This window comes from Xenopus tropicalis, chromosome 1 (genome assembly GCF_000004195.4).
Source record: "Xenopus tropicalis strain Nigerian chromosome 1, UCB_Xtro_10.0, whole genome shotgun sequence".
NCBI classification, from domain to species: domain Eukaryota; kingdom Metazoa; phylum Chordata; class Amphibia; order Anura; family Pipidae; genus Xenopus; species Xenopus tropicalis.
The window spans coordinates 28,778,865-28,793,754 of NC_030677.2; the positions used below are offsets into that span (position 1 = coordinate 28,778,865).

Genomic DNA, 14,890 nt, shown 5'->3' on the forward strand with positions numbered 1-14,890 from the left:
TCTGGGTTTTCAAAACCTATAAAACCACAAAAATAAAAATGTTGGTAAATGTGCCCTTTGCCTTTGATTACATAAGCCCCTTTATGTTTGATAATGTAAATGGTTTATATATGATTATATAATATTCATAGTGTCCATGTAACTTACCAATTCAAAGCAGATTCCAAGGACCCCCCAATTCTCTCTTCACTTGGCCGCCTGTTGAGCTCCTTCCTAAACAACTCTATTGTCTTGTCCTGCACAGAAAGAAATTCTTCTTTAAAAAACAGAACCACGGTAACATTTCCTTTACATTTTACATATCCCCAGAACCTTGAATTACTGAATCATATTGCGCCAAGTTTCATTTGCTGTTTTTCTTCATAAAAAAACAAGTAATGCCAAAACCATGCAATGACTCATTTCACTGCATATATTATTGATTTATATTCTGTATATGTACAAATAGGTACAGGTATGGGACCTGTTATCCAGAATGTCTGGGACCTGGGGTTTTCTGGATAAGGGGTCTTTTTGTAATTTGGATCTCCATAAATTCAGTCTGCTAAAAATCATTTAAATATTGAATAAACCCAATAGGGCTGTTCTGCCTCCAATAAGGATTAATTATATCTTAGTTGGGATCAAGTACAGGTACTGTTTTATTATTACAGAGAAAAGGGAATCATTTTTAAAAATTAGACTTATTTGCTTATAATGGAGTCTATGGGAGATGGCCTTTCCGTAATTCGGAACTTTCTGGATAATGGGTTTCTGGATAAGGGATCCTATACCTGTACAAGAAATCCTGTTTTTATTGCACCGTTTTGCTATAATTTTTGCTCTGCTCAGCCACATTTTATCTTTTGTTTATACTGATATTCTTTACGCTGTCTGTTGTAGATATTAGAGCCATGTTCCTCCTTGGGGCCCATTTCCTGATCCTCATTGCCTTGTGGCCCTGACAAGGGCCCAGAAGTGAATTTCTTTAAGCCTCAATGGTTGATAACAGGAGGAAAATGCCTTGTAATAATGCTGTTAATACAGTTATGTGCACTGCAGTTACTGAAATATATGATGTACCTTGTATTGTTCAAATACTTGCTTTAGGTCCTTAATAAGTTTCTGAAAAACTAGTGGTAACTTTTCGGCAAGATCACCAAACAACAAATCATGTATTTTCACCTGATAAAAAAGAAAAAATGTTATTAGGAAAGTTCATGCTAACTTTTTTTCTTAAGCAGCTATTGTTTTGTCACTCTAAGGTGGAAATCCAATCGGCATATTTGCAGTAATGCTCATGAGAGGTAGCTTCTATAGCTACAGCCTTGGCTGAGGGAAGCTCCATTGACTTCAGTGAAACAGCATAAGGTCACATGTCTCCCAGTCTGGGGTACTAGGGGGGATGCTAATATATATGATAGAGGTTATATAGACATAGATGAAAGCCTAAAGTTGTTGCAAATGTGCACTCTATGGGGCTGATTTAGCAACATTCAAATTCAAGTTTTTTGCATGATTCAGATTTTTTTGTGAAAAAATTCCAAATTCAAAATATGGTATCAGAGTTGGTCAACTAGTCCCCAAGTAAACCCCTTTTGCTTCTAGCTCTCTTTCTAATGATGATTTTAGAAATCTGATGAATCGCAATGAGTAAGTAGCAATGGTCTCATGATTTATTTCAAGCTAAGCTTAAATTATAAACAGAATCAGTACAATAATTAAAAATTATAAGGAGTCAGCATTATTACTGTATAGAAAGAGGAAATTGGCATGGTAGGGTAAGTCCATTAAGGGTGGGATCTGCCAACATAGAATAATGAAATAAAGAAGAAATGTGGATGGGATGGTTTATTAATGAAATGATTCAATTATAAGTCAAAGAAATGCTGCAATTTTAATAAGAACCAATCAAAAGATAATGATCTTAATATGATGATAATTTAATTTTATGCTATAAAAAGTCATGTAATGGTCAGAGGGGGGAGAGCTCTCCTGGCCGCTGAATACATTGGTATTTGAAGCTTGTTCTTGTATTAAATCTTCCTTCTCTGATCATTGCCAGAGTCCTGGGAAAGCAATTTGGTTTCCAAAACTTGAATGCAAGATATTTATAAAGAGCAAAATATTTGAAAAACTTGAATGTAAAACTTTTGCATTTTTCCCCATTTGAGTTTTAATACATTTGATGTGCTTATGCGATTTACTGTATATACTCAAGTATAAGCCTAGTTTTTCAGCACCCAAAAAGTCACCCTTGGCTTATACTTGAGTCAGGTGCCATGGGTCCCTCCAGACTAGCACTCTTTGTCCTTTGTGTGCAAATTAGGCCACCCGCAACCAGACCCTCCAGGGCCCTGGCCCTCTCCAACTAGCAATACTTATTTCCCCTCAGGTGACCCCCGGGACCGGGTCTGCTGCCAGTTTGCTAATGCGCAATAAGTATGGGGTAGTACTCATATTGTTTTTGTTGACCCTCTTCTCCACTTACAGAGCAAGATTACTGTTTTTCTTTAAAATAAATAGTTAAAAACATATACCCACTGATGCCTCATTTAATGTCATTTTATTGGTATTTATTTTGATTATTGAAACTTAGCAGTAGCTGCTGCATTTCCCACCCATGGCTTATACTCAAGTCAATAGGTTTTTCCAGTTTTCTTAGGTAAAATTAGGTACAGTACCTCGGCTTATATTCGGATTGGCTTATACTCAATACAGTAATTTTTTATAATCAAAATTTCTAATAAGTAAGCAAAATTTTGATTTTTTTTTTGTTTATTCAAATAAAAAAACCTCTAAAATCCACAAATTTGAAAATTGATAATTGGATAATAGATATATCAAAAACTATTACAAATTATTACTCTCCTTGGGGTTCTCCAAGCAGAAAATAATCATTCATCATTCCCAGATCTCACCAGTTTACCAGATCTAATCAGTTAAGCTAGCCTTTCCCAGTCTCTAACCCCCAGCCATAATGCAGTGATTTCTGTGGAGCAAAACACAACCATGAGCCCTGATTACTGGGAACAATAATTTATGAGCACATCACACAAATGTTGAGGCAGTGAGCATAATGAATTTTGTACTTTACTTTGTATTTAATGTTGGTGTTTAAAAGTGCACACAAAAGATTTTTTTTTTTACATTTAACCAAGAAGAAATTAGACAGAACATTGTGAATGTGAAGAACTGCGGCAATAAGACTCCTGGATGATATTTAAACTCACTCAGAACTAGAGAAATGGAACAAGCAAGGGAACAGAGTGCTGAGAGGACCTTTGCCTCCCTAATCTGACTGAAATTAGTAATTATGTTTCTTCATATGAATGTAATAAGAATAGATTGCATAAAAATGATTTTAAAAATTCCACATTAAAGATGAGTTTATACAATAAGGAGATCACTAACACCCTGGTAAAAATATGTACATGAAAATGGCATTTACCTGAAAAGCTGGATGTTTGCCTTTGTATTCTGGATTGAAGATCCCAGGATCTGTAATTTTTCTCTCTTTTTCAGCCCACATTTTTATGGCACTTGTGGCCGACTGTAGCATTAAATCTGTTAGCTAAATAATTTAAGATGAAATCATTTTAGTCTAGTTTCTAATTGTTAGGAGTTCCACCACCTTTAGAAGCGGAGGTATTCAAACTGATTTCAGCTTGGCCCCCTCTCCATGTTCATTTAGTCCTTACTCCTTGCCCACAATGCTCATATGTGTGGCACTGGCACTCAGGTGCCTCATACAAGCCTGATAAATACAGAACTCTCACACATGTAACTTTTTATTGCTCACTCAGTTTTCTCCCTATTGTGTTATTTCCTTTGCATTTTTCAGAACATGCTATATATATATATATAACCCATTCTTTACTTATGGGCTTCTCTCTTGAAATGTCATTTTCCTCCCCTGCTCTTTTCTTTTTATTCTATTCAACTGCTGCAACATTTTCACTCTTCAATTTAACCCATTCTAACATCTGCTTATCATCCCCAATCCCAAAACTTTCTTTTGAACCACTTCCCTCCCCCTGTTTCCCTTCCATATACTCTCTTTCTGACAGTTTCCCTGCTTTCCTTTTGCTCCTAACTCCCCCCTGCACCATAATGCACTCTTTTCCTCTATCCAATGTAATTATCTCCACACTATCTTTTTTCTTTCTCCATATTTTTTTCCTCTTTGACTTCTATTCTTCTGTATAGCCCTTTTATCCTGTTTTGCCCTGTGCCATTATCATGTGCTTTATCATTATGTTTGTTTTCATCCACCTCTGCATGCATGAATGAGCATTACAATGATTGGCTACATTCAACCATGAACCTCCAACTGTATGTAATCACTTGGCTCCCTCATACAGGCAGAGACACCTATACACCCTGCTGAGCTTGAGGGGGGAAAGAAAAGATATTTAAACTAGAGGCACAGGAATAAAGTATTAACTCTAAACGCCCCCATTTCGGGCACAGTCTTCATCTCCCCAAACATATTCCCCACCCGGAGGCCAATCCCTACAGATAAGAGGCCACATGATTTCATATATGTACATTCTTACCTTGCCTCATGGTAGAAGCAGCACCGCTAATTCTACTTCTGGTATATACGCCTAAATGTACCTATTCTCTGCTGCCTCAGTACTGCTACAGGTAAGTTAGTAACAATAAGTTACTTACTGTGGAGTTGATGGTGTCATTAATTATTCTTTCTTGTGTTTGTTTCAGGCCATTGAAAAGGTCTTCATTTTTCTTCAAAAAGGATTCTTGTATAATACTAAAATTATATCACAGGCAAATCATTATGAATTATATAAAAGACAGATTGATGTGCTTTTGCTAACACAAGTAGAAATAAGTACCACAAAATGAAGGTGTAGTGGCCCTTAAAGGGGTGGTTCACCTTTTAGTTAACTTTTACTATGTTACAGAATAGCCTATTCTAAGCAACTTTTCAGTTGGTCTTCATTATTTATTTTTTCTAGTTACTTCTTCTAACTCTTTGCAGCTTTGAAATTGGGTTCACTGACCCCGGCAGCCAAAAACTATTGCTCTGTGAGGCTACAGATTTTTTGTTATTGTTACTTGTTATATGTCCGCCCCTATTCATGTACCAGCCTCTCATTTAAACTGCTCCCTGGTTGCTAAGGTAATTTGGACCCTAGCAATGAGATAGCTGCTGAAACCCCAAACTGGAGAGCTGCTGAACAAAAAGTGAAATAGCTAAAAAACTAAAAATAATAAAAAGTGAAGACCAGTTGCAAATTGTCTCAAAATATTACTCTTTACTTCTTACTAAAAGTTAACTCAAAGGGGAACAGCCTCTTAAATGGAGTAGGGGCAGGAAGCCTTATTACATTTTACATGGAAAGTACAAAAAAGTGACCACATTTCAGCATTTTTTTTAAGCATTTTGGAGTTTGCAAATTGTTTTGCATCTATCTATCTATTTGTCTGTCTATCTATCTATCTATCTATCTATCTATCTATCTATCTATCTATCTATCTTCTATCTATCTATCTATCTATCTATCATCTATCTATCTATCATCTATCCAGCTAGGTATTGTGTTATGGATTGCCAGCTTGTGGTGTTTTTACCCCAGATCTTCTCTCTCCTCAGAGAACCACAAGTCTTGGTATCCCCTAGCTCCACTTATTTTTTGGACTCCATGGGGCAGATTGCTTAAATTCAAATTATGTTTGTTCTTGTCACTTTTTTATATATTTTGTTATCTGGAACTTATCGCTGGAAATGAAAAATTACAGTTAGAAACTGAATACCTACTCTGGCTTTTGTGGGCTACATCCAGCGCTGTTTCTGGGTCCCTTGTTTGATTCATTGCTTTTCTTTTTTTCAAAATCAGTCAGTTTATTTTCAAGCTAAAATACCAAAAAATAATTAAACACCTGGGGTGGAAAATACTGATAAAAAAAAAAATACAAATTACCTCTTCTAACAGAATTTGTTTTCTTTTCAGAATAAAGAGATCAAGCTGGGTGAGTAAGTTTTGAATTCCAGTGTATTGTAAAAATCTTGCATATTCCCCAATCAGTTCATGAGGCATTCCCTGTATCGAAGAAAAGAGAAACAACTAATGTAAAAGGGAAAGCCAACTGTGGGAATGTGCCATTTTGCTTACTGTACTGTAGGACTGCTGTGTGCATTTATATACACATGTAAGTCCTATGGAAACAACACTTTGTGTACCAGTGTCCCTTCTGGGCTCTCACCTTCCCATGCCAGCTGTACAATTTCTAGATCATGTGTCAGGTTGCCTGAGTCCAGGCAATTAACCTTGCAGGCTAAGTGGGGTGATTTCCAGCACTTTGCTACCTACCTGTTAAACTTGAAATGTGCATTGGTGCGCCATTAGCCTTCATTCAGCCTACCAAAAGTTGGGGAGGCACAAAGGGCTTTTGGTACAAACAAACATGATAACATCATACATTACCATACAAAGTACACCAAAAGCTTTAGCAGTCCCTTTAACCCAATTTTTACTTTTTACTGCCAAATTACTTCTAAAATAGAAATCTCTGGATCCTCAGATATTTTGGAGACTCTCTGGGGATATTTTACATATATGAGTAAATGAGCTAACTGTATGCAGGACCCAATGATATTTACCATTTAATACTCAGGCAGCACGACTATTGTAAAATATATTGTGAGTAAATATTATGCCCTATTAGCTTTTCTATGCCCCACCTTTTCAGCAATAAACAGTGTCCATTAGCCCTGCAAAGTAGAAATGCTGTATTTTATTGACTAAACTGCAGAGAGGTTCATTAGCCCTATGAATGAAATGATTCAGGCCTTCAAAGTTATTAACTGGAGCTCACCATGTTGGTTCTTGTTAAGCCATTGCTTGAGTGTCACTGAAACTATAGATGCCCAGAGTGCTTTAGGCAGCCATTGAGAAGCTAAGCTTTGGGGTTGTCAGAAATCATAAAGAGAAGATAAGATGTGTCTGTCTTAGAAGCGGATTATTACATTCTGATGCATAGTGGACTATTTTCAAAGTTGCTATGTAATGAGAATGTGATATAATTATGAACTAACCTTCTAACATGGATTTTATATTGCAAATATACAGTATATTGTGCATTGGTCCCTAAGCTCAGGTAACTGGCAGCAGCACAGAGCATGGGCAGGGAATCAGCAGAGAATAAGTTAGGGAAACGACTGGGTGGAATCGTTAGGGGCGCAGATCTTTAGTGGCAGTGAGTGCTAGAACAGGACATTAAAATTCAGCATCTAAAAATGATGTAATTGTTACTTACCTCTTGTGCGTGGATTGATGTGTGCAACAGTGGCAAAATTGTTGAAGTAACTATATTTCTTGTCATATTTGGGGTCAAAGAATTCTAGCAAAATAAACACAATGAAAATATTAATACTGAATATAAATACAGTGATAGGTTTTACAGGAATATGTTTCATACAAATGTCAACTGTACAAATGAGTTCTATGAAAATACATATAAGGATAATATTTCAGATCTTACTTAATACACGTATAGTACTATACTATATAATTCCTCTGCCTTACAGACATGTAGCCACCAGTATATAACACTGGAGATGTTTCAAATGATACTGGGTGATAGAAGGGTGTAGTGATGGGTAAAATTATTCATCAGGAATGGATTTGCGGCAAATTTGCGAGTTTCATCATTGACTGATTGTTTCCCAAAACGGGCATCAAAATTCGCCTCATAAAATTTTGTTGCACAACAAAAAAATATTGCCTGCGTCAAAAAATTATCGCCCATGCCAAAAAATTGTTGCAACATTTTCTCTGTTTCGTGAATTTTTGAAAAATTCGCAAAATTTTCGGTGAACCGAAACAGGACAGATTTGCTTATCACTAGTAGGGTGTTGTACCATATTAGCCATTGCAAAATGCAGAAAATGTAGGGTTAGGTGATACCTTTTATTGGCTGAGTAGGTAGAATTGCAAGCTTTCGAGATACTAGTATTACATCTCTTTTTCAGGCTTAAAGATGTTACATTAAATGAAAATCTAATAGAAGACATTTATACTCACCAAGTGCCCATGTGGGAAATAGACAAGAACAAAGTAAAGAGATAAGATAAGGGTCCACTCGGTTGGATGACAAGTAGATCTTCTATTAGAGTTTCATTTAATGTAACATCTTTAAAACTGAAGAAGAGATGTAATACTAGCAACTAAAAAGCTTGCAATTTTTACCTACTCAGTTACCCTTTCTTGTGGAAAGTGATAGCACAGTGGTCCTTGAATGGAACCAAAATGATCTCCTTTCCAAGATGATTAGACTTATTTAGATATGGATTGGACCGGATGGAGAATCTGGTCGGCAAAGGTGGCATCTTGTCTGCTGCATTAGATGAGTCCAATGCATGATCTATTAAGTTTTGCCTGATTTGGCCCATGGCATGCAGAAAAGCTACTCATTTATAGACCTTACATAATGAGCTGATCTTTACATGCATAAAAGCTGGTATAGATAAGGGTGTATTGAATTAATTAAATTGGCTTAAGAAGGGAATCAACAGGTAATATCCCACCGATAGGTCCCGAATTATCATATGAATAAACAGCAAAAATTTCAATGGAATAAAAACCACAACATTTATTGGCTCAAATAAATACAACAAAAACTAACATATAAATCATACTATACCAAAAACGACAGGTGCATCCCAGTGCCTCATACTACCCACTCTCCTGAGTACTCTCTAGGAGAGTGGATAGTATGAGGCACTGGGATGCACCTGTCGTTTTTGGTATAGTATGATTTATATGTTAGTTTTTGTTGTATTTATTTGAGCCAATAAATGTTGTGGTTTTTATTCCATTGAAATTTTTGCTGTTAATTCATATAGATAAGGGTGAACTTTGTGGTTACCGGGTACATTATTCTGGAAAGCTCCTCTAATTCCCTCATTCTTTTCTTTTCCTCTTCATGTTCCATCCTCTGTAGGTTGATTAGGTCACTTCTTCCAAACTGATATTTTTGATACTGAAAACCAAAATAATAGTATTATAATAATGACAAGAAGAACTGCATAGGAAATCTTCATGCACCTAAAAGCTGTTAAGGTTTTCCTTCATAACAAAAGTCAGTTTGGGCAAACGTACAAAGATTGTAGAGTTTTTTTCAGCACAAAACCCCATGTGTTTAGTAAACTCAAGCGGGGCTTCCTTTATGATTGAATGAGCACAAAATTATAGGTTACACAGTGCTCCAGGCCTACAGCTCCACCAACCTTACTTTTTGGCAGAGTCAGGCGATGCTTAATGAGTCTCTGCTGTGTCTCACTGTATATGATTGCTTGGGGGAGATGCTAGAATCTCTAATTTATTGCATATTGGACTTATGCATATTGTGCTTGGGGTGCCAGTATTTACTCCCTTTAACTGCTTGGGGAACGGTTATCCATTACTCCCTATGTATACATAAACTCAACATGGTATATATTCGAACTAAACTTGAACATTGCTATATTTATAAAATGTCACGATAATGATTGAATTTTTTGTACGAAAATTTTGAGTTTACATTCAAAAATCCCGATTTTTTTTGAGTTGAAAGTATTGTTCAAATTTAAAAAATTTGAGTTTAAATGGATGATCGTTTCCATAAATCCTCTTTATTTTTCTCAAACAGGAATTGCTCCAGCAGCCATTTTAGGAGCATTGCCACTCATTCTTGGAAAGCAATAATGTGTTTAAATTTCACTTGAAACTGGGTGAAATAGTAAACAATGATGGGATTAAATTCCCCTTGAAAATGTGTGAAATTGAACACAATGAGGGGATTAACTTCCTCTTGAAGCTGAGTGAAACTGAAAACAATGAGGGGATTAACGTCTCATTAAAAGTTTAAGGACGGGCTGTCACTGACTGTTCTATTCCTGTACTATTTTAAGCTTCCATAGGACCCAATGGTACTCGACAGATCAACCCTGATAAATATTCTTTTGACAAAAAAAAGTCAAGTAAACATTAATAAATCACAAATTACGGGAGTTATTTTCGAAAAAGATAGAATTTTTCAAGGAACAATAACGAAAAAACCCATTTATAAATCTCGAAATTATCTGGAAATAAGAAAAAATACGACTTTATCTCAAAATTGCTTAGTAAATGTGCCTCTTAGTGCCAGTGCCCTCTGCTTCTTACTGTATAATTTTCTTCATAGAGGTTGTGGTGTTTCTCTATTCAGGTATAAGACCTGTTATCCAGAATGTTTGGGACCAAGGGTATTCCGGATAAGGGGTCTTTCCATATTTTGGATATCCATACCTTAAGATTACTAAAAAATCACTAAAACATTAAATAAACCCAATGGGATTGTTTTGCCGCCAATACGGATTATTTATATCTTAGTTGGGATCAAGTACAAGGTATTGTTTTATTATTTCAGGGAAAAAGGAAATCATTTTAAAAATCTAAATTATTTGATTAAAATGGAGTCTATGGGAGATGCGCTTTCCGTAATTCGGAGCTTTCAGGATAACGGGTTTCCGGATAACAGATCCCATACCTATATGATGTCCTAAGGTAAATTGTACTTGTGGTGTCAATAAACACTACTTACAGTGCCACCACCTCTCTACTCTTCTCTTGCTGGCCCCTAACCAAAAACATAATCCTCCGCCTATGGCTTCTGCTTAAACTCATACCTTTTCTGGATAGGAAAGGAACATTAGTTTATATTCTTGTGAATCCTTTAGCCAATTTTTAAAGAAACCACTGTGTTTAAGCATGTATTTAACTTCTTTTCCAGTAACGACAAAGGCAAACTCAGACAGCAGAAGTAAGGCATCGGCCTGCAAAAGTCAAAAGAATCTAGAATGAGTATATATATAGGCATTCTGGTTATGTTTATTGATATTTGCTAGAAATCTCTTTTCATTCAAGGTTTAAAATGCTACTGATTTGTACTTACTGTGTCCAGAGCATCTTGTATAAAGCTGAACACCAGTGGGTCAGAATGGTCAGTTCCCGGCAGTTCCACCATTTCTATCCCGCTATGCAGGAGTTTGCTGGGCACATAAACCACAATGCTTTTAACTGCTGCAATTTTTTTGCTCATGAGGTCAGATGTAGCTTCATTTTGTAATGTAAACTCTTGGAGGAGTTTCTATAAAATAAAGATTTAGTAATATATAAACAATCACTTCAGTACATTAAGGAGTAAGACCTGCAGTGGAGTAGAACATTCTTTAGAAGTCCTTTAATACTTATCTATCCAATTACTTTTCACTATCTTTAATTGTGTCAGTGATCTAAAATATCATTTATGTAACCACTGAATCACTTAAAAATTTTGAATAATCCTAGGTTTTCCATCAACTTAGGGGCCCATTCATTAAAGCACAATTTTTTTTCTGTCAGAAAAAATCGTATTATTTCTAATTTTTAGAACTTTTCATAACGACCATAATAATTTTTTGCAAAGACTACTATCATTTCGGAATTCATTCAAGCTTCGGTATCGTGACTATCTTTTGGCCAGGTTGGAGTTGCAGAGTGCCATTGAGCCCTATGGGAGACTTTCCTTGGGCCAGGTTGGAGTTGCAGAGTGCCATTGAGCCCTATGGGAGACTTTCCTTGGGCCAGGTTGGAGCTGCAGAGTGCCATTGAGCCCTATGGGAGACTTTCCTTGGGCCAGGTTGGAGCTGCAGAGTGCCATTGAGCCCTATGGGAGACTTTCCTTGGGCCGGGTTGGAGCTGCAGAGTGCCATTGAGCCCTATGAGAGACTTTCCTTGGGCCGGGTTGGAGCTGCAGAGTGCCATTGAGCCCTATGGGAGACTTTCCTTGGGCCAGGTTGGAGCTGCAGAGTGCCATTGAGTCCTATGGGAGACTTTCCTTGGGCCAGGTTGCAGCTGCAGAGTGCCATTGAGCCCTATGGGAGACTTTCCTTGGGCCAGGTTGGAGCTGCAGAGTGCCATTGAGCCCTATGGGAGACTTTACTTGGGCCAGGTTGGAGCTGCAGAGTGCCATTGAGCCCTATGGGAGACTTTACTTGGGCCAGGTTGGAGCTGCAGAGTGCCATTGAGCCCTATAAGAGACTTTCCTTGGGCCAGGTTGGAACTGCAGAGTTACATAGTTACATAGGGTTGAAAAAAGACCAGTGTCCATCAAGTTCAACCCATCCAAGTAAACCCAGCACACCTAACCCACACCTACCAATCTATACACTCACATACATAAACTATAAATACAACCACTAATACTAACTGTAGATATTAGTATCACAATAGCCTTGGATATTCTGATTGTTCAAGAACTCATCCAGGCCCCTCTTAAAGGCATTAACAGAATCTGCCATTACCACATCTCTAGGAAGGGCATTCCACAACCTCACTGCCCTCACCATGAAAAACCATCTACGCTGCTTCAAATGGAAGCTTCGTTCCTCTAATCTAAAGGGGTGACCTCTGGTGCGTTGATTGTTTTTATGGGAAAAAAGAACATCCCCCATCTGCCTATAATCCCCTCTAATGTACTTGTACAGAGTAATCATGTCCCCTCGCAAGCGCCTCTTTTCCAGAGAAAACAACCTCAACCTCGACAGTCTAACCCCATAGTTTAGACCTTCCATCCCCTTAACCAGTTTAGTTGCAGTCTCTGCACTCTCTCCAGCTCATTAATATCCTTCTTAAGGACTGGAGCCCAAAACTGCACTGCATACTCAAGGTGAGGCCTTACCAGGGACCTATAAAGGGGCAAAATTATGTTCTCATCCCTTGAGTCAATGCCCTTTTTTATACAAGACAGCACTTTATTTGCTTTAGTAGCCACAGAATGACACTGCCTGGAATTAGACAACTTGTTATCTACAAAAACCCCTAGATCCTTCTCCATTAAGGATACCCCCAACACACTACCATTCAGTAGATAGTTCGCGTTTATATTATTTCTACCAAAATGCATAACTTTGCACTTATCAACATTGAACCTCATTTTCCAGTTTGCTGCCCAGTTTTCCAATTTTGTCAAATCGCTCTGCAAAGCGGCAGCATCCTGCATGGAACTTATAGTTTTGCACAATTTTGTGTCATCGGCAAAAACAGAAACAGTACTGTCTATGCCCCCCTCCAGGTCATTAATAAACAAGTTAAAAAGCAAAGGACCAAGGACTGACCCCTGCGGTACTCCACTAACCCCACTGGTCCAATTAGAAAATGTTCCATTTACCACCACTCTTTGTACTCTATCCTTCAGCCAGTTCTCTATCCAATTACAAATATTATGTTCTAGGCCAATATTCCTTAATTTGATCATTAACCTTCTGTGAGGTACTGTATCAAACGCTTTAGCAACATCCAAGTAGATGACAACAACTGCCATTCCAGCATCGAGGTTCCTACTCACCTCCTCATAAAAGGTGACTAAATTAGTCTGGCAAGATCTGAGTGCCATTAAGCCCTATGGGTGACTTTCCTTGGGCCAGGTTGGAGCTGCAGAGTGCCATTGAGCCCTATGGGAGGCTTTCCTTGGGCCAGGTTGGAGCTGCAGAGTGCCATTGAGCCCTATGGGAGGCTTTCCTTGGGCCGGGTTGGAGCTGCAGAGTGCCATTGAGCCCTATGGGAGACTTTCCTTGGGCCGGGTTGGAGCTGCAGAGTGCCATTGAGCCCTATGGGAGACTTTCCTTGGGCCGGGTTGGAGCTGCAGAGTGCCATTGAGCCCTATGGGAGACTTTCCTTGGGCCGGGTTGGAGCTGCAGAGTGCCATTGAGCCCTATGGGAGACTTTCCTTGGGCCGGGTTGGAGCTGCAGAGTGCCATTGAGCCCTATGGGAGACTTTCCTTGGGCCGGGTTGGAGCTGCAGAGTGCCATTGAGCCCTATGAGAGACTTTCCTTGGGCCGGGTTGGAGCTGCAGAGTGCCATTGAGCCCTATGGGAGACTTTCCTTGGGCAAGGTTGGAGCTGCAGGGTGCCATTGAGCCCTATGGGAGACTTTCCTTGGGCCAGGTTGGAGCTGCAGAGTGCCATTGAGTCCTATGGGAGACTTTCCTTGGGCTGGGTTGGAGCTGCAGAGTGCCATTGAGCCCTATGGGAGAGTCTCCTTGGGCCAGGTTGGAGCTGCAGAGTGCCATTGAGCCTTATGGGAGAGTCTCTTTGGGCCGGGTTGGAGCTGCAGAGTGCCATTGAGCCCTATGGGAGAGTCTCCTTGGGCCGCGTTGGAGCTGCAGAGTGCCATTGAGCCTTATGGGAGAGTCTCTTTGGGCCGGGTTGGAGCTGCAGAGTGCCATTGAGCCCTATGGGAGAGTCTCCTTGGGCCGGGTTGGAGCTGCAGAGTGCCATTGAGCCCTATGGGAGGCTTCCAAAATCATTCATTGTAGTTTCAAAGCCAGAAAGGTTTTCACACCGTTTACAATCGTTCGGATAGCAACCACAATATTTTCGTATGACTGGGGAAAGAATTTGTGACAATTTTGAACACCAGAAGTGCTTTTAATTAATGAAAATTTGTGCTTTAATGAATGGGCCCCTTAGTATAATAGTCCAGAAACTTTTGTAACACATGGGTAGTGATGCGTGAAATTTTTTGGCAGACATGGATTTGCAGCGAATTTCCATGTTTCGCTGTTGGTGGATTTTTCCGTGAAGCCGGCACAAAACTTTGGTGCATGCAAATAAATTGTCGCACACATCAAAAAATTGACACGCATTAAAAAATTGTTGCACGTGTCAAAAAAAAGCATGTCATTTTTGCTGTTTGGAGAATTTTCCACCGTTTCAGATTCACAAATTTTTCAGCAAAGCGAAATGGGACAGATTCGCTCATCACTACACATGGGTAATTCTTTTAAAGTGATACCGACATGAAAAAACTACTTTTCAAAATATGAATATACATAAAAAGCTACCTATAGGTCGTGTTGATGGTTTTTCGCTGAAAGGTTTGG

At 38.6% G+C, this 14,890-nt stretch overlaps 1 protein-coding gene across 1 annotated transcript in view; it reads right to left on the bottom strand.

Annotated features, from left to right (window-relative positions):
- Window positions 1-1,041: 1,041 nt before the first annotated feature.
- LOC105946358 overlaps window positions 1,042-14,890 on the bottom strand; it is a 40,115-nt gene continuing 26,266 nt past the window's right edge. Inside the window, exons 10-18 of the mRNA XM_031904578.1 lie at window positions 10,921-11,115; window positions 10,655-10,801; window positions 8,875-8,988; window positions 7,264-7,347; window positions 5,928-6,047; window positions 5,765-5,859; window positions 4,657-4,753; window positions 3,431-3,553; window positions 1,042-1,164 (exon numbers count right to left, since the gene is read on the bottom strand). Coding sequence (XP_031760438.1) covers window positions 1,042-1,164; window positions 3,431-3,553; window positions 4,657-4,753; window positions 5,765-5,859; window positions 5,928-6,047; window positions 7,264-7,347; window positions 8,875-8,988; window positions 10,655-10,801; window positions 10,921-11,115 — 1,098 coding nt within the window. The remainder of the gene's footprint in view (window positions 1,165-3,430; window positions 3,554-4,656; window positions 4,754-5,764; window positions 5,860-5,927; window positions 6,048-7,263; window positions 7,348-8,874; window positions 8,989-10,654; window positions 10,802-10,920; window positions 11,116-14,890) is intronic.